Here is a 14,606-nt window from a genome sequence, read left to right as displayed (position 1 = left end):
TTGCAAGCAAACCAGAGTTATCCCACCTCTGGGGCTACCCTTTATGCGAGGTAGAGCTTTCCTAGAAGCCGGGTCATCGAGGTAGTCTCCTATTCATGGTTCATGCTCTTGAAGTGTTCGTCAAAATAACAAATTTAGGAATGTAGCTACTAAGGACTGTAAATGGTATTACAGCGTCCTTGAAGAAATTTTGGGACATACAAAGAAATATTTAAATATAATAAACAATTGTTTTGAATGTTTTCCAATCTATCTTGTGTTTGTGCCTGTATCTTCTTGTTGAGTATCATGTTTTATTGACTTCTTTATCTCTGGAAATCTTCAAAGTTGAGGTATGGTAATTTGTCTTTTATTCGGGTAATGCTTTATTTGCTGTGACTGAAAACTGAAACTGAAACATGTCTATGACATCTCAATGTCTATGTAATGCTACAATAGCATCGTCGTTGGCATCAAACTAAACTAAAACCTGATGCTTTTATTTACACATTTTCAACAGGCTCTAGGACTAAGAACGAACTGGAGCTCGTATAATTTTTTTAATTTCTTTTTGTTTCAAAAAGTTCTTTCTTTGCTAAAAACGATCTAAAATCGGGAAATTGGCATGTAGTTTCATGGGGAAATTTCTTTCATGGGGAAAAACGGTTAACATGCACTTACATGAAATATGAGTTTCTCTACTTACTCTTTTGTCTCTAGAAAGAACAACGTTCCTAAATGTGGTACTTCTTTTGTACCTGCGAGGAACAGCACGATGTGTGAACAGGTACACATCCTTTAGCATTCCAACCTGAAAAGGATGCATAAAGTCAAAAAATTTATATGGTTAACAAAGATGGAAAATAAAATTATACATATATTGTATTTACATATATAGGTGAGTTTGTACCAATTTGGGATAATTTGTACTCCAGATAAACATTTGATTGTCGATTAAAGTTTTAACTGTCTTTTCTGGGTGCTAACTAAATAAGCTTGCTTGTTTACTGGTTGACTTGCCCATGTCTCAGTTATTAATCAAAGAAAAATCATCAAATTTAAAAAAAAATGAACAGGAAGAAATGTGGGAAGGAGGGAAGGAGGGGTGCAAAGGAAGAGGGAAGGAGAGGAAAAGGGAAGTGCGAGGGGAAAAACTTTTTCCTCCCATCTTTATTTTCTTTTTTGCTCTCCTCCCTCTTCTTTTTTTCTCCTTTCCTCCAGACTTGGGCAAGTCAAGTTTACTGGATGTTTCTGCGGAATGTTTCTGCTGAATGTTTACTAAGTAATGTTTGTTAGCTGTAACATTTCCATACTAAGCCAGCGAAGTCAGCACCCTCCTTTCATAAAACATTAGGTAATTCTTATCGAAGCTCGATGTTCTTAATTTTTTGATAACTCAATGCTCGATTGTTGTCCTGATTTCAAAATTGATTTTTCTACAATCACATGCACAATATAAACTGTCCCTATGACATTAAATTAAAATAATGCCTAACAACACCCGAGGCTCATGGCCTTATTAAGTTGTTTTTACTTTTTTAGCAAATCGAGCCTTGCAAGTTGTCCTAAATGCTGTACATATTGAATATACTTGTTGACAACAGAAAAACAATACTTGAATGATAATCATAAATCGAAGCTGGTCTTTAATTTCCTATGCTTAATATTTACATGATCCTTTCTCTTTATGTTTAATGGATGTTTTCTCGGTGTCCAATTGTTACGCAACATTTGCTCGTGTGTTGCTAGTTGTTCGCTAAATATATCTTATGTTTTGCTTAATTTTTCCATCAAGGCCCGTAGCCAAGGGGTGGCATGGGGTGGCAATGCCACTCCTGGAGCAAGAGAATTGTTTATTTGGATCTCTTATTATCCATATATTACCCATATATTATGTTTATTGGGGCCTCTTAAGATGGTGCCTGGTGCTCAAAAAACTTTCGCTTCTGAGCGAAACTTAAAAAAAGACTTCTGAGCTGAAACGTCTGCCTGCAACAGGTCTGGGGATTTGCCACCCCTACTCCACAGGCCTGGCTACGGCCTTGTCTTTAGCTATAAAATTGAGAGTAGGTCCTCTCGTCAGTTGATCATGGCGTAAAAGCAATACATCATACTAAGCAGAAAAAGCAGCAGGATAAAACACGAACTGAACAATCTTGGCGGCCACATAACGGTGACGCGGGGTCAATTGAGGTGCGTACACATTGAGAGGTATTTACGATGGAACTGACTAGGTTTCCACTGGGCGATTATCGCGATAAAAGCGACAAATTCAAATGACTTTTCGCTTTTATCGCGACAATCGTCCAGTGGAAACATGATTTAATCGTGATTATCGCGCCACGATTATCACGATAAGGACGACAAACGCGAAAATCGCGATTGAATTTATCAATGTAATGACAGTTTCCATTGCACGAATAGAACGATTAGCGCGGAAAAAATTTGTTTGTACAATCAACATGGCGCCCCTTACAAGAAAGCATCTCATTGCGAGAAAAAGGTCTTCTTATATTCTGCCACCTTTCTCCAGGATTTGGAAAAACATTCTTACATTTGCAGTCTATTTTTATTTTGTTGTAAAGACATGGGTACGGTCTGCTAGCTGGGTACAGCTTCTGCTAGCTGTTCGTCTCGTTGAACACAATCGGGATCCATTTTGTCAAGCTACGCTACTTGGTTTATAAATTTTTATAAGAAGGGTGTTTCAAATAATTTATTGCAAAAAAATGATTCACCCCTTGAAACTTCCCGACATGCCAAGACTCTTTCCTTGACGTTAACGTTGTCATGGTGATCGAGGTATGCCTTTCGAAATTGATTCCAATGACGTCAATTTTGGCGATAAGCACGATTAACGCGACAGAATATCAAAAATTTTTGATATTCTGTCGCGTTAATCGTGGCGCGATAAGCACGATTGTTTTTAAAGATTTCATGTTTCCACTGGCCGATTATGACGATTGTCGCGATAAAAGCGAAAAGTCTGTTGAAGTTGTCGCCTTTATCGCGATAATCGCCCAGTGGAAACCAGGCTTAAGAGTTTTTTATCGCTGTCTTGCCACGATCATTCTAATGACCATGGTCATGTCAAAAAACCTTCAGCAACCGCACAATACATAAAAACATCAGCTTGGATAACCAACAGTTTAATCGCATTAAGAAACTTTGCTCTTGTTGAAGAAATGTGATGGGATGGGATGGGAATGGGAATAAAAATCAACAAGAAAAACTAGGTATCGAAATTATATACATGGTGCAGAGTCCAACCAATCTTTTTAATGATTTGGATGGGCCTAGAAATTTCTAGGTGGCCCTTGAAAGCATTCATCAATAAAAAAAGGCCGTAACCGTTTGAGTCCAAAGAGTTCAACTTCTGGTGGTGACCTATCGTTCCTTAAAACATGAGTTTCTGAACTGATATGAAATTTTACATGAAAACGGGAAAAACCAGATGTGTTGTGCTAAGGAAGCTACCCACACCATACACTCACTCACTCGCTCCAGAAGTTTTTAGCATTCAAAGTTTCTTATGAGTTTTTTAACTTCAGTGTTGCATTGTACTACTTAAAAAAGTTTCATGCTGGGAAAGAGTTTTATTCAAAATCTTAGTATTTCCATCATTACGGAAGAACAGAGATTTTTGAAGTTGCTTGTAGAGAATGAGTAAGACTGGGCAAGAATTTTTATTGTTTGTGTCTAAAAGCTTCATGGCAGCCAGTTAATAATGTCGATGGAAGATCACAAAATTTTAGATTTCTGCTTTCTTCAAATTTCGGCTCTCTGAGTAACAAGGTTTCCAATTTTCTCAGTGTGTTCAGTAGTTGGTTTACTTACAACTAGTTTTGTATAAACAAAAACGAATAATCTCCTAAAAATAATTAGAGAAGTGACATTCCGTGGCTTTGGACTACACCCTTGTGAAAAGTTTAAAGGGAACTCGTTATTAACGCTCAATCCTGGTTTTATACTAAGCAATAGAGGTTATTCAATCTCGCTACCACGGAAACTGCTCCAGCATAACAAACACATTCCGCGTTGCAAATCAATGTGTGGCCAGAGGTAATCCGTTATGCCACCTACGGTTAATAGGAATTACGCACAAGCAACTCTACCTCTCGGTGCAAAAAGACATTCATACGTCATGCGTGGGAACCACGATGCGTTATCTATCGAGTCAATATGCCACTGAGCAGCCGCATCTTGGTGTTTTCTAACCACTGCCTTTCCGTCAAACCTAATTTCGCTACGCAATCACTTCCTTCACGGACAACTGGGGAGCTTCAATCAAACAGATGTGACGTCAATTTAGACGCGCTGAAGCTGATTAAATACAATTTTCTGCAACATTTATGTTTATAATTGTGCCCTAAAGGAATCTTTTAGGTATATCCCTGGTCAGAGAATTGGGTAGACTTGAGAAGACAACTCTGCTTCATGGCCTTGAGTAGCTATGTTCTTTGATCATTTCACCCATCAGATTGCGAAACTTGGCAGTGTTGTATCAACAAATGCATTCCTTTACTTTAAGAAAGGTTCGAGAGGTGGGAGGAATATGAAAAACGTATTCCTTCAAAACCTTTTATGGAATGGCATAAAAATTTAACGCCCTGCGCGAGACTCGATCGGCTATGCTCGTTGCTCTGCATAAGAAATGAGACCCCAAGCAACCACGTCACATAATTCATGTCTGGTTGAGAGCAGATCTGACCCAAAATGATATCAACCTATCATTTATATTCTAGTCTTCCTTTAAAAGCGAGGCTGGTAATACTAAAAGCAGAAGTCGCTGTCGGTCCCTAAAAGCCTTTTCAGATGCAAGCTTGGGTGGATGGCAAGTCTTGCTGTGATGAGAGGAAACAACGTCACTGGGAGCTACGACATACCGGACAGGAGTAATCAGCTGTCAGTTTCAAGAACTAGCTGTCAATAAAAGAAACTGAGCCATTCTGCCAATAATAACTATATGTATATAATGCTTGATTGATCTAGTGCCCAACGATTAAGATTTTTGATGCATTTCCAAGAAAAGAAGGGCTTTGCAAGCCATACGCATTTATCATACGTAGAGGCGATCGACATACACTAAAGGGGCCTACGGAGTTTCAATCAAAAATTGACTAACCGGAGTGCGATTCCACTCACATGCTCATTAATTGGCTAATTTTGACTAACAGATGGCTCAAGCCACTTTAACATCTGTCAATTGCCTTTAACAAACATAACATAACATCTATGCCAGCCAATGAACTTTGTCCCGGGAAAAGCGGGGATGTGTCCGTTGCTATGAGACTGGCCATCTTTAAAATCTGGTAGCAAAACGTAGAGGTTGACTAGGCCTTAAAAAATATCTTGATATGTAAACTAAAATAACGAATACAGCTATAATTGATTGATAAAATCTTTTCCATCACTTCGTCATATCGAACAAAGTTGCGGCATTTTGAAACTGGTTTCTTTAAACAAACTCGTCCCGAAGTGTCAAGTTTTAAACAAGACACATTCAAAACAAGAAGGTTTGACCTTGACAGGACCAGAAGATGTATGCACCACGCCTATCAGCGATTTTCTACCATTTTAGTCTTTAGGAGCGTTCGGTCTAGGCCAGTGAGATGCATTGGATTCACCTCGAGTGTAAATAAAGCTATTTCTTCATTTCAAAGATTATCCAAGTAAGAAGAAAGTAACGAGCTGGGTTTGGGACCCATTCGTGCCCCCTCGTCAGTTCTCTGGACTTAAAAAGAACTCCGATTGAAGAAATCAACTACGGCTTGGTCCATTCATTCAAATTTGCAATTAGACAGAGAGACGGTTTATTCAAATTTAAAGCTTCTAAGCTGCTGCATTAAATTTGATACTACCCTCAAACGCTATGCGTAAATGAAAGACCTACATGTCAATTGGAACCAATCGACTTTTCTAGCATCGATAATCCCGTGGCATTCACAACTTGTTCATGGTATTGCAGTAGAAATTGCTAGCTGCAGGTCAGCAGCGATTATATAAGCATCACGATAAGATATGCCTGCTTTCTATGTAAAATGGTTAACAAAGTGGCACTGACCTGCTTGTCTCTAGGTGTTGGTCAACTATAACTATCTGAGAAGTGATATTGCCGGAGTTTACTCGTGGAAAGAACTTATACGAGTTAGATACCAAACAATGTTGGACCATAAACCAACTGGTTTTAAAACAATATTCAAACAACCATCGAACCTCACTGAAATGTTGCATTTAAACCCGTAAATTTAGAAGTTTTCGTGTATTCAAAAATATGTTGTAGCGAAATAATTGGTTTTTAGGAAGGGGTGTGGTGATTCAACGAATTTGGGTATTATATATGGTAGAAAACTCGTGAATTGACGAAGTTTGGGTTGGAAAACTCAAGTCAAACTGGAATTGGCAATGACGCATAATGATGCAAACTAACCATGCGAATACATGTGTTTCTCAACTTATGAATTACTAGCATAATCTTATGAATGGTGGGGGAGGGGGCTGAGTTGAGTGTTGAGTCTATTAGCAGCTGAGGATCGTGATGGGCAGAACTTAAGTGAAACGATATCTAGAAATACAGGCTCTGTTAGCAGTCTGGCTCTGCCTTAGCTAAAACACTGATCAGACTATCTACTTTTATCATTACAACTTTAATGTAGACATCGGTGAATGAGACGTCCTTGCTTGAAGACTTACACAAACTATGGGGCAACTTGGGATTAGATAGCTTACACAGAGCTGTATTTGGAATTTTTAAATGCAATAGATAGAACTTGAAGTTTACACTAAGGAGACAAAGCGGGTGAATGGTATTGATGATAGTCGCAGAGGGACGGCGAAGTAGCGGAACCAGGCTCGGCAGGGGTGGTGTTCACGTCAACTTCACATTGTGTTTAGTTTCGTTGCAAAGGCAGTTTTGGGATGAGGTGGTATGAATGAAAACAGGCCAAATTATCGTGCTCTCAATTTCAGCCAATTTTATCTCACTTATTTACTAAAATAGAGCTAGTGAGTGGGGAAAATCACAGTTTCTGCCACTCACTAGATCGAATTTGGCACGAAGTTTCAGGTCTATCACAAATTACCATTACATGACATCAAAGAAAAATTCAATTCTCCACACAGTCTGGAGGTGAGTGTCTTTAACAAAGATCAGGAGGATGAATTTTGCTTAATGGATAGATAAAACCTTTCATTAACACAACTTTTAAATGATGTCATAAGCCCGGTTGGGATTGAAGGATCAAACTTGTCATGAACGCATAGTCGTCTCGCACGAATTGAACTGTGATAACTGTGCGTTGACTTCAAGGCAAATCTGACCACAAAACTGGCAAATAACATGGATGAATTGAGTAGGCCAGTTGGTGGGACTATAAATCGCGCGAAGGTAGTTTCAGGTTATGACTGGCAAGTTTTTTTCGAATTAAACTTCAGCAATTTTTGATATTATGTTTGGCACCATGCAAAATAATTTCTCGATAAATATCGGCTGGTATGGTGCTGCGGCAACAAAAACACAATATCTACCTGGTCAAATTTGGGAACATTCGAATAAAAAGCCGAGAAACTTACCGGGCCGATACAGCGAAACCCGTGCTCCAGTGCAACTTGCTTGGCCACTTCCAAGCCACCGTGCATATATACAGCCCATTGGTTTGCAAATTCTGTATTCGCATACGAGTAACATGAAAAGCCCCAAGCAACAACTACAGCCATTAAAATTGCCCTCCCGTTAGCCATATCGAGAGAGGAGCGAGCACGGCTGCACCAATTGACGAATTTCAGCTTTAATGTCTTATTCAACTGTGGTTGATTGGATCTGTGATGTAAGTCTTGACTTCAAACTTCTAGCAGACTCCTGTGTCCCGGTAAAATTTCCCAAGCGATTGTTCTGGTTGTAATTCAAAACCAACACATGTGATACAATGACTATTGAAAAGGCGCTTGGTGATACATCAGATTCTGTGCTTCTTCACGCTTCGTGAACACATAAATTTTAAAGCGTGCTTGCGTGTCAAGTAATTCGATTTATACGAGCTGTTCAATACGTCGGAAGTTAATGAAAAGCATCAATCAACACAGACCCTTGGCCGTCCGAATACTTACACACTTCCGCTTCGGCGTATACGTCTTTTGTTTTTCTCTGCTGTGTCATGTCATTCGAGCAACAAGCAAGAGAGCAAAGGCTCTCACAGGCCGGAATAAAAAATACCTATCCAACATCAATTAAAGGACACGAAACACCCAAAAACAAAACTGTATTTGAAATAATTTGCCAGGTGGTTAAGCTAACTGTCGAGATGTTTTTCTAAAACAGGCGAGGGATACAGGATCTTAGTTTCTGGTCAAATGTTGTTTTCAATATATAGAGCAACTGTACGACAAAATCCCGCTGCAATCAATTAAGAAGCAAAATCTATAGCTTAATAACTTAACTTTCCCTTTCCTTACCAATTCGGTGTTGGATGCAAAAAAAATTATGGTTTGTGAAATAAATACCTTTAGACTTCTAATATAAATTAATATTATTCAAAATTGTATTTTACAGTAGCTAAGCCACAGCTTGTTCTCAATTTGTTCTTAACTTTTGACCAATTTTGAGGCTCGTGTTCTTTAAAAAAGAGTTTGAATCGATGTTCCATCAAAATTTCTGCAAGAATGCTTGTCTCCTCTAAATATTAACTATTCCACATATTTAATTCCAAATAAATATTCCAAAGGCACAATACCCTCTTTTTATTAGAGCGTCCTATTTAAGGACACTGGGGCTTGATTTGCCATAAAAATAATAACGTAAGAATATGATCATCAACCAGCCACGTAGTTGCAGGGGGGGCACAGCGAAAATTTTGACAGCAACTTGCCCCCTCTGACTGCAGTTTTCCCAAATGATATTTTGAAAAGTTGGCACAACTAAGGTTCCGTTAGATTTTTGCTTTGGCAAGAGGGGATACTTAATTTCTGAAAAGTAAGCAACCCTTTTCGGTGAATGTTCAAACTTGTCGGCTAATGAAAGTTGTCTCACTCACTTTGTTTACAAATGAGGCCTGTACACCAACCTAGAGCGAAAAAAGGAGCAATCGCACTGCTTACACCCTGTTAAGCTAAAAACAAATTAAGAACAATCCAGCCTAAGATTTTTGGAAAAATTAAAATAGTCAGCCTGAACTTAAATTTACAGGTTTTTATAAAAAGATTGTAGCACACCATTTTGTCAAAGTGCCTTTTAAAAAAAATCTATCTCGAGCTATATCTTTCGAAGAATTTTCAACTGAGTTGCTACGGAAAACTTGCAGTTTCCTTTTCTGACACTTTTTATTTGATTCATTGTCCTGTTTTTTGACTCATTATTGACTTGTAACCTTTTGTAAGCTCGATTTTGTCCAAATATATCTGTTATATATTTGTTTTCTTGTTCTAAAGCCTGCCCCCCTCAGATATGGTTTTTACTCAAGTTTGCCCGCCCTAGCCGACATCTACAGCTACGTGGTTGCATCAACCGATAAAAATTTAGAAGAAATAGAGCAAAGTGTTCCTGAAAATTTTCTTTTGCGTTATTAAAACAAGCACGATTTTAGCAGCTAATCAACAGTGATACTAAAATTGTCATACAAATAAAGTATTTATGGTCTTAGAAATTGTGTGTAATTGTAAAACAATCCATGTTGAATTAAGAACCATAATAAGAAACACCGATGCTCGAATGTTTGTATTCATTTTTGCATCGATTATAAAAAAGAGACATATCACAAAACCCTTTCAAGTAACTTTTCGCTGTTTTCGACAAAAAATACTAACTGGCCTCGAATTGAAGGATTCTACTTTGGCAACGTTTTGTATTAAGTTATTTAAGTGCTTCACCCGTTTTTCTCTAGAGCACGGAACGGATGAACATAATTATTGTGTATTGCTGTCCTGGCAAACTATGAATCTTTTCTTTTGCTTATCGATACAGCCGCCATCTTTCCTTCAATGGAGATGATCCGCTAAAGAGATACCGTTTGCTGGGAGGGCCATTTTGAGATTTTGACCTACATTCAGCAACTTCTCTTTTAGAAAATTGGTTTTTCTCATATTTTCAAATTACTGGCAAGTCCCCCCTCCCCTTGCCCTTTAAATCTCATCTTTCAATATTACATTATTCAAAAATATATTATATTCTGTAACCACGTATCCGGCTACTATATAATATCCTTTTCTGAACAAGTTCTAAAAAACGATATTAGCGTTTGTTTAATCGTAGTAGCACACAAAGTCGTTCACATTTGCACTTTTATATAACCTATGGATCTTCTTCATACCCAGGCTCTTACAGGCTGTCTTTATCCAGAACTAAAATTAACAAGCTTGATCTTTCCTCCTCTCTTTCAAATCCATCCCTCTCTTTCAAATCCATCCCTCTCTTTCAAACCTATCACTCCTTTCCTATGTTAGGGCTCGCTATAGGCTTCCAGACCTTTCTATGCGTAAACTAAACAACAACATACTAGACCTTATCTTCTTCATATAAATCACACAAATAAATTTTTGCTATGTAGCAAGGGCCGTCACTGGCGATTGTGTTCGGGGGGGGGGGGGGGCTTTAGGTCCCCTTTAACGACAAAGTAGGTGAGAAATCTTTGATTTGTTGACAAGTTTGAAAATAAGTCGATTAAGCACTAAAAAGGGGAAAAAACTCCTCGTATTTGCAACGGATTTTTTTCCAAAGGGGGTATTTAAAACGGAATGTGTTTCTCCTCTCAGCCCCCTCTCCATATAAAGCAATGGCCTCGTACATAGACAATCTCCTTCAATTTACTTTTGTCATTTTCTTTCAAATCAGCAATTTTAGAAGTAAACTGCGTGCGGCAAATCCTCCAAATCCAGTTGCCTCTAAACTTTCTATGCGGTATACAACAGATATAGATGGTCTGAAAAGCTTTAAAAGGCTAGCAAAGCACACTTTAAATAGTGTTTAACACTGATTCAGTCGTCAACCAGAGGGTTTATCACTTCGCACCCAAATACATAAGAATGAGACTTCTTGGTCAAAATTAGTGTTTCCATGTGTCTATTTTTAGGTACAGCACCATATCATCTCCAGACTGTTGGAGGAACACCAAAACTGTCTCAATTTTACACACATATCATCTTTTTTGCTATCTCTTGTAACATTCGAGCTTAAAGGTTTCATCTAAAATGATTTCAACGAATAACTTTCTGTAGTATCCCTCGTTTGTCAACCAGTTTCAAAAGCTTGTAGTTTCAGGGACTGCGTTATTCGTGCCAGTCAGTAACACAGTTATTTACCATTTTGTGTTGGGTGGCAAATGATATTTGAACCACATTCCATAACATGCTCTTTTTTAGAAACAATTCGATATTGCAAAATCAACCTTCTCGAATTAAGACCTTGTTGCTGAAATAGGTGCTATGTTGATATTTCCACTGTCACAACATCTTACCAGTAAATCCTGAGATGCTGTCAGCGGCACCACAATGCTCGGATCGGCATTGCCAATACAAAGCCAATAAGTTGCATCAGTTGTCCCTTGTACGTAAGGCCATATAATAGAATTTGTTGTGACGACATAGGATTCGGCCCAGTCTTCCTGTGGTGAGCCTTGCAACAAGCGGCTATGGCTAGGCTTATTGCACGGCTAATCGTCGACGCTTGTATTTGACTAGGTGCAAGCTGAGAAATATTTTGGCATTTTTAAACTGTTATCGATGTAGGTGGCAATCCGAAAGGGTATTATCATAAGAGCTTTGGGAAGTGGAGATGAGCTGGATATATTCTTAGGAGTTTCACAACACGAAAGAGATTTAAACCTAGCAATGTCACAGAGTAACAGGTGACCTGGCCTGTAGTAGCGTACGCATCGAGAATTGAATCTCCACGACATCTTGATTAAATACAACTTATAGCTTTTAGAATGAAATAAATGAAGCAATATTAACTGCCTCAACAACTTTTCTCTCTGCAAAAGGGGAATGTTGTGTCCCCGTTAAGGACCTTTCACATCAAGGCTTCAAGTGAGAGAACTAAAGATGTAATAGACTTATTTAGAAACGAATAACAATACTATCCTGTCCAGTTAGTTAGAATGCCACAATTAGAAGATGTGCCAAAAGGTAATGTTACTAACAGAGGAAGGGTGGTACAAGTTACTTAAAAGTGATTTAGCGCCTTACAAAATTAGTGAGAATACACATATGATGAAAATGCTACTGTAAGATCAATAAATAAACAACTCAAGTAATTCTTGGTTGTAAAAACGACTTTGAAAAAGTAAACATTTTGAAATATATTTCTAACAACGGAAAGCTTTCAATAAACGCCAAAACTTTCGGACGTTAATATTTTCTGACAGAAGGTGCATCCTTCATTTAGTATTTGTTCTAAGTGGTAGCTACAAAGTATAACAGTATCGCATCTTGTCAACAAAATCCGCTTAGCGATGACAAAACATCCTCGTCATCCTCGACAATTATTTATATCGTCGTCATCATAGTTTCATAGAAGGCAACAGTAATATATTTGTTTTGTTCATTTTCTCCATCCGGCTCTGTTTCGCTCACTTTGCAATTTCCTTGAATTAATCTGTACGGTAGGCAATGTACTTCGTTTTTCATCTGATATAGTGAACTTTGCGGCAAGCGTAAAATGAGGGTGAAAGCTTCTGCAATAACGGGCATAATCCCTAGTTGAAAATGGAATTCCAAGAGGAGCCTTACAAACACTTTCAACGTTTAATCAAGTAAAGACTTAGTAAGCTTAAGGTGCAATATACTCCCCAATTTTAGGTAGCTAATGCAGTATGTTTCAAAGTGCTTGCCTTTTTAAAACCAATTATAAATCAATTCACAGATTCTTACTTTACTCGTTTATAAACATGAAACATTTGGGGCTATCAGACACATCTTTCAGCCAGGCTATTGCAATGGGGCTGTTCACTCGACTCATCGCATTGCCTCGGATCTGGAATACACCTTAGGGCGACACCTAGAGGGTAGGGAAGTTTAATCACAGAATAGAAATGGTTTTAATAGCAATCTAGCATATTCAAGGCACCGGATACTAAACAAACTACCTCGCCGAAATTGGCGACTAAGTTTTGGCTAAAATCGTACTGTACAAAAGAACTGAATTCACACGAATGAAAAAAAGAAATCAGACAATCGTACGGCAGTAAATAATTTACAGCAGGGAAATATAAAGACAGACCGCCTGATTTTATTCAGTTTTTATCGCATGCTGAAAGGGAGGGGAATGTCTAGAATGTACATAGCCTACGTTTTTGTGGTTAGAAGTTCTTTAAGTAAATTTTGGTAACAGATGCCGCTTGTTGAATCCATCTAATTATTGTTTACTGATACTCGAGCACGAGCCACAAAGGAAAATTGACTTTAGGGCCACGCTGTCGACTGCATCGTTCAGTCAGAACTGCTTCCTCTACAGCTTTAACTAAGCAGATTTTTCACTAAATTGGATACAAATTAAGCTTACCATTGTGTAGGTACAAGACAACGGCAGGAGAGAAAAAGTTGAGCTGCGTCATCCTTCGATTTTCTAATAATCACAAATTCTGTATTTACCGTTTCCTCTCATGTAAGCCTTCTTCTCTTATAACATTCCCTTTGAAGCAGAAAAATAATCTATAACTTCGCTTCTCTATATAGCTTGTCAATTAATAGTATTAATACAAGATACAAAAGATATGATATTGCATTCATGGCTGAGCTTAGTTTGTTGGTCTTTTTCTTATGCTCATTCTTTACCATATATCTCAATGCCTTTTTATCTACAATCACTTTGAAGATTCCTGGTACCAAACGTCCGTCTTTCAAGATCTTAGAACGCACATATTTAGAAAAAGCTCCCTCTCTATTAATCCCCCTCAAACGTATCACGAAAAATTAGCCCCCCCCTCCCCCCACCCTACGGAGCTTATAAAGAATTTTCGGTTAACATAAAACTGATACGAATCCCAACAGAATCAGAGCAACGAAACTACGATCAGTGGTCCAACGCTTAGGCCAGCTTTATCACAAGAGTTCCACATTCATAAACTTCCTAACAGCAACTCCTAAACACTTTGACACAATCAACGCTGTAATGGCCTAAGTGGTCTAGGTTAAGGGGGCCAAGAAGAACGCACAAAAACTGTTAAGCTATACAATAGATTACTAAGCACTTCACGCCTGACACAGCCTTAAAACAACAAGGGGTTTTGATTCTCTAGAATTACAAAAGATCCTTGCTTAAAACTGCTAATGAAGAAACGATTCTCTTGCTGAAAGAATGCTGTTCCTGTTTTCTGCCCTTATCAGTTAATCGAAACCGATTATATTCCGGTTTTGCATTCATTACCAGGAAATAAGAAAATCCGCTAAGAAAAAACAGTCATACAGAAAAGTAAAGGCACCATTGCACCACTGCACGATTTCAGCAGTTAGTGTAGAGGCAAAAGTGAGAGCCACTGGTGAATTCAAGTACAAGAGAAGAAAAGCTAGCTGTTGGTTGCTGCAAAAAGATCAACAAAGAGCAAGAGGAACATTAAGAAAGTGTAGGTATTACCAGTTAGTTTGATTCAATGCCAAACTGTTAAAATAACTTAACAAGTCAATTCATAAATCTTTAAATA

The 14,606-nt window shown here is 38.2% G+C and overlaps 1 protein-coding gene and 1 long non-coding RNA gene across 3 annotated transcripts in view; one reads left to right on the top strand and one right to left on the bottom strand.

The window, feature by feature from the left end:
- The window catches only part of LOC135687057 (uncharacterized), a 42,414-nt gene extending 34,142 nt beyond the window's left edge, over nucleotides 1-8,272 (bottom strand). The window contains exons 1-2 of one of the 2 annotated variants that reach the window (XM_065203503.2): nucleotides 7,552-8,272; nucleotides 686-790 (exon numbers count right to left, since the gene is read on the bottom strand). In XM_065203503.2, the coding sequence (XP_065059575.2) occupies nucleotides 686-790; nucleotides 7,552-7,719 (273 nt within the window). In that variant the 5' untranslated portion in view covers nucleotides 7,720-8,272. The remainder of the gene's footprint in view (nucleotides 1-685; nucleotides 791-7,551) is intronic. The other variant, XM_089114315.1, reaches the window with a different exon arrangement.
- A 5,832-nt stretch (nucleotides 8,273-14,104) lies between these two features.
- LOC148957832 (uncharacterized) overlaps nucleotides 14,105-14,606 on the top strand; it is a 31,783-nt gene continuing 31,281 nt past the window's right edge. The window contains exon 1 of the long non-coding RNA XR_016144995.1: nucleotides 14,105-14,528. This is a non-coding gene — a long non-coding RNA (uncharacterized LOC148957832). The remainder of the gene's footprint in view (nucleotides 14,529-14,606) is intronic.

This window comes from Rhopilema esculentum, chromosome 20 (assembly GCF_057945365.1).
Source record: "Rhopilema esculentum isolate cy_ngs chromosome 20, ASM5794536v1, whole genome shotgun sequence".
In the NCBI taxonomy this organism is placed as follows: domain Eukaryota; kingdom Metazoa; phylum Cnidaria; class Scyphozoa; order Rhizostomeae; family Rhizostomatidae; genus Rhopilema; species Rhopilema esculentum.
The sequence above is the reverse complement of the archived record's forward strand: the minus strand, read 5'-3'. Positions and strand labels throughout refer to the sequence as shown.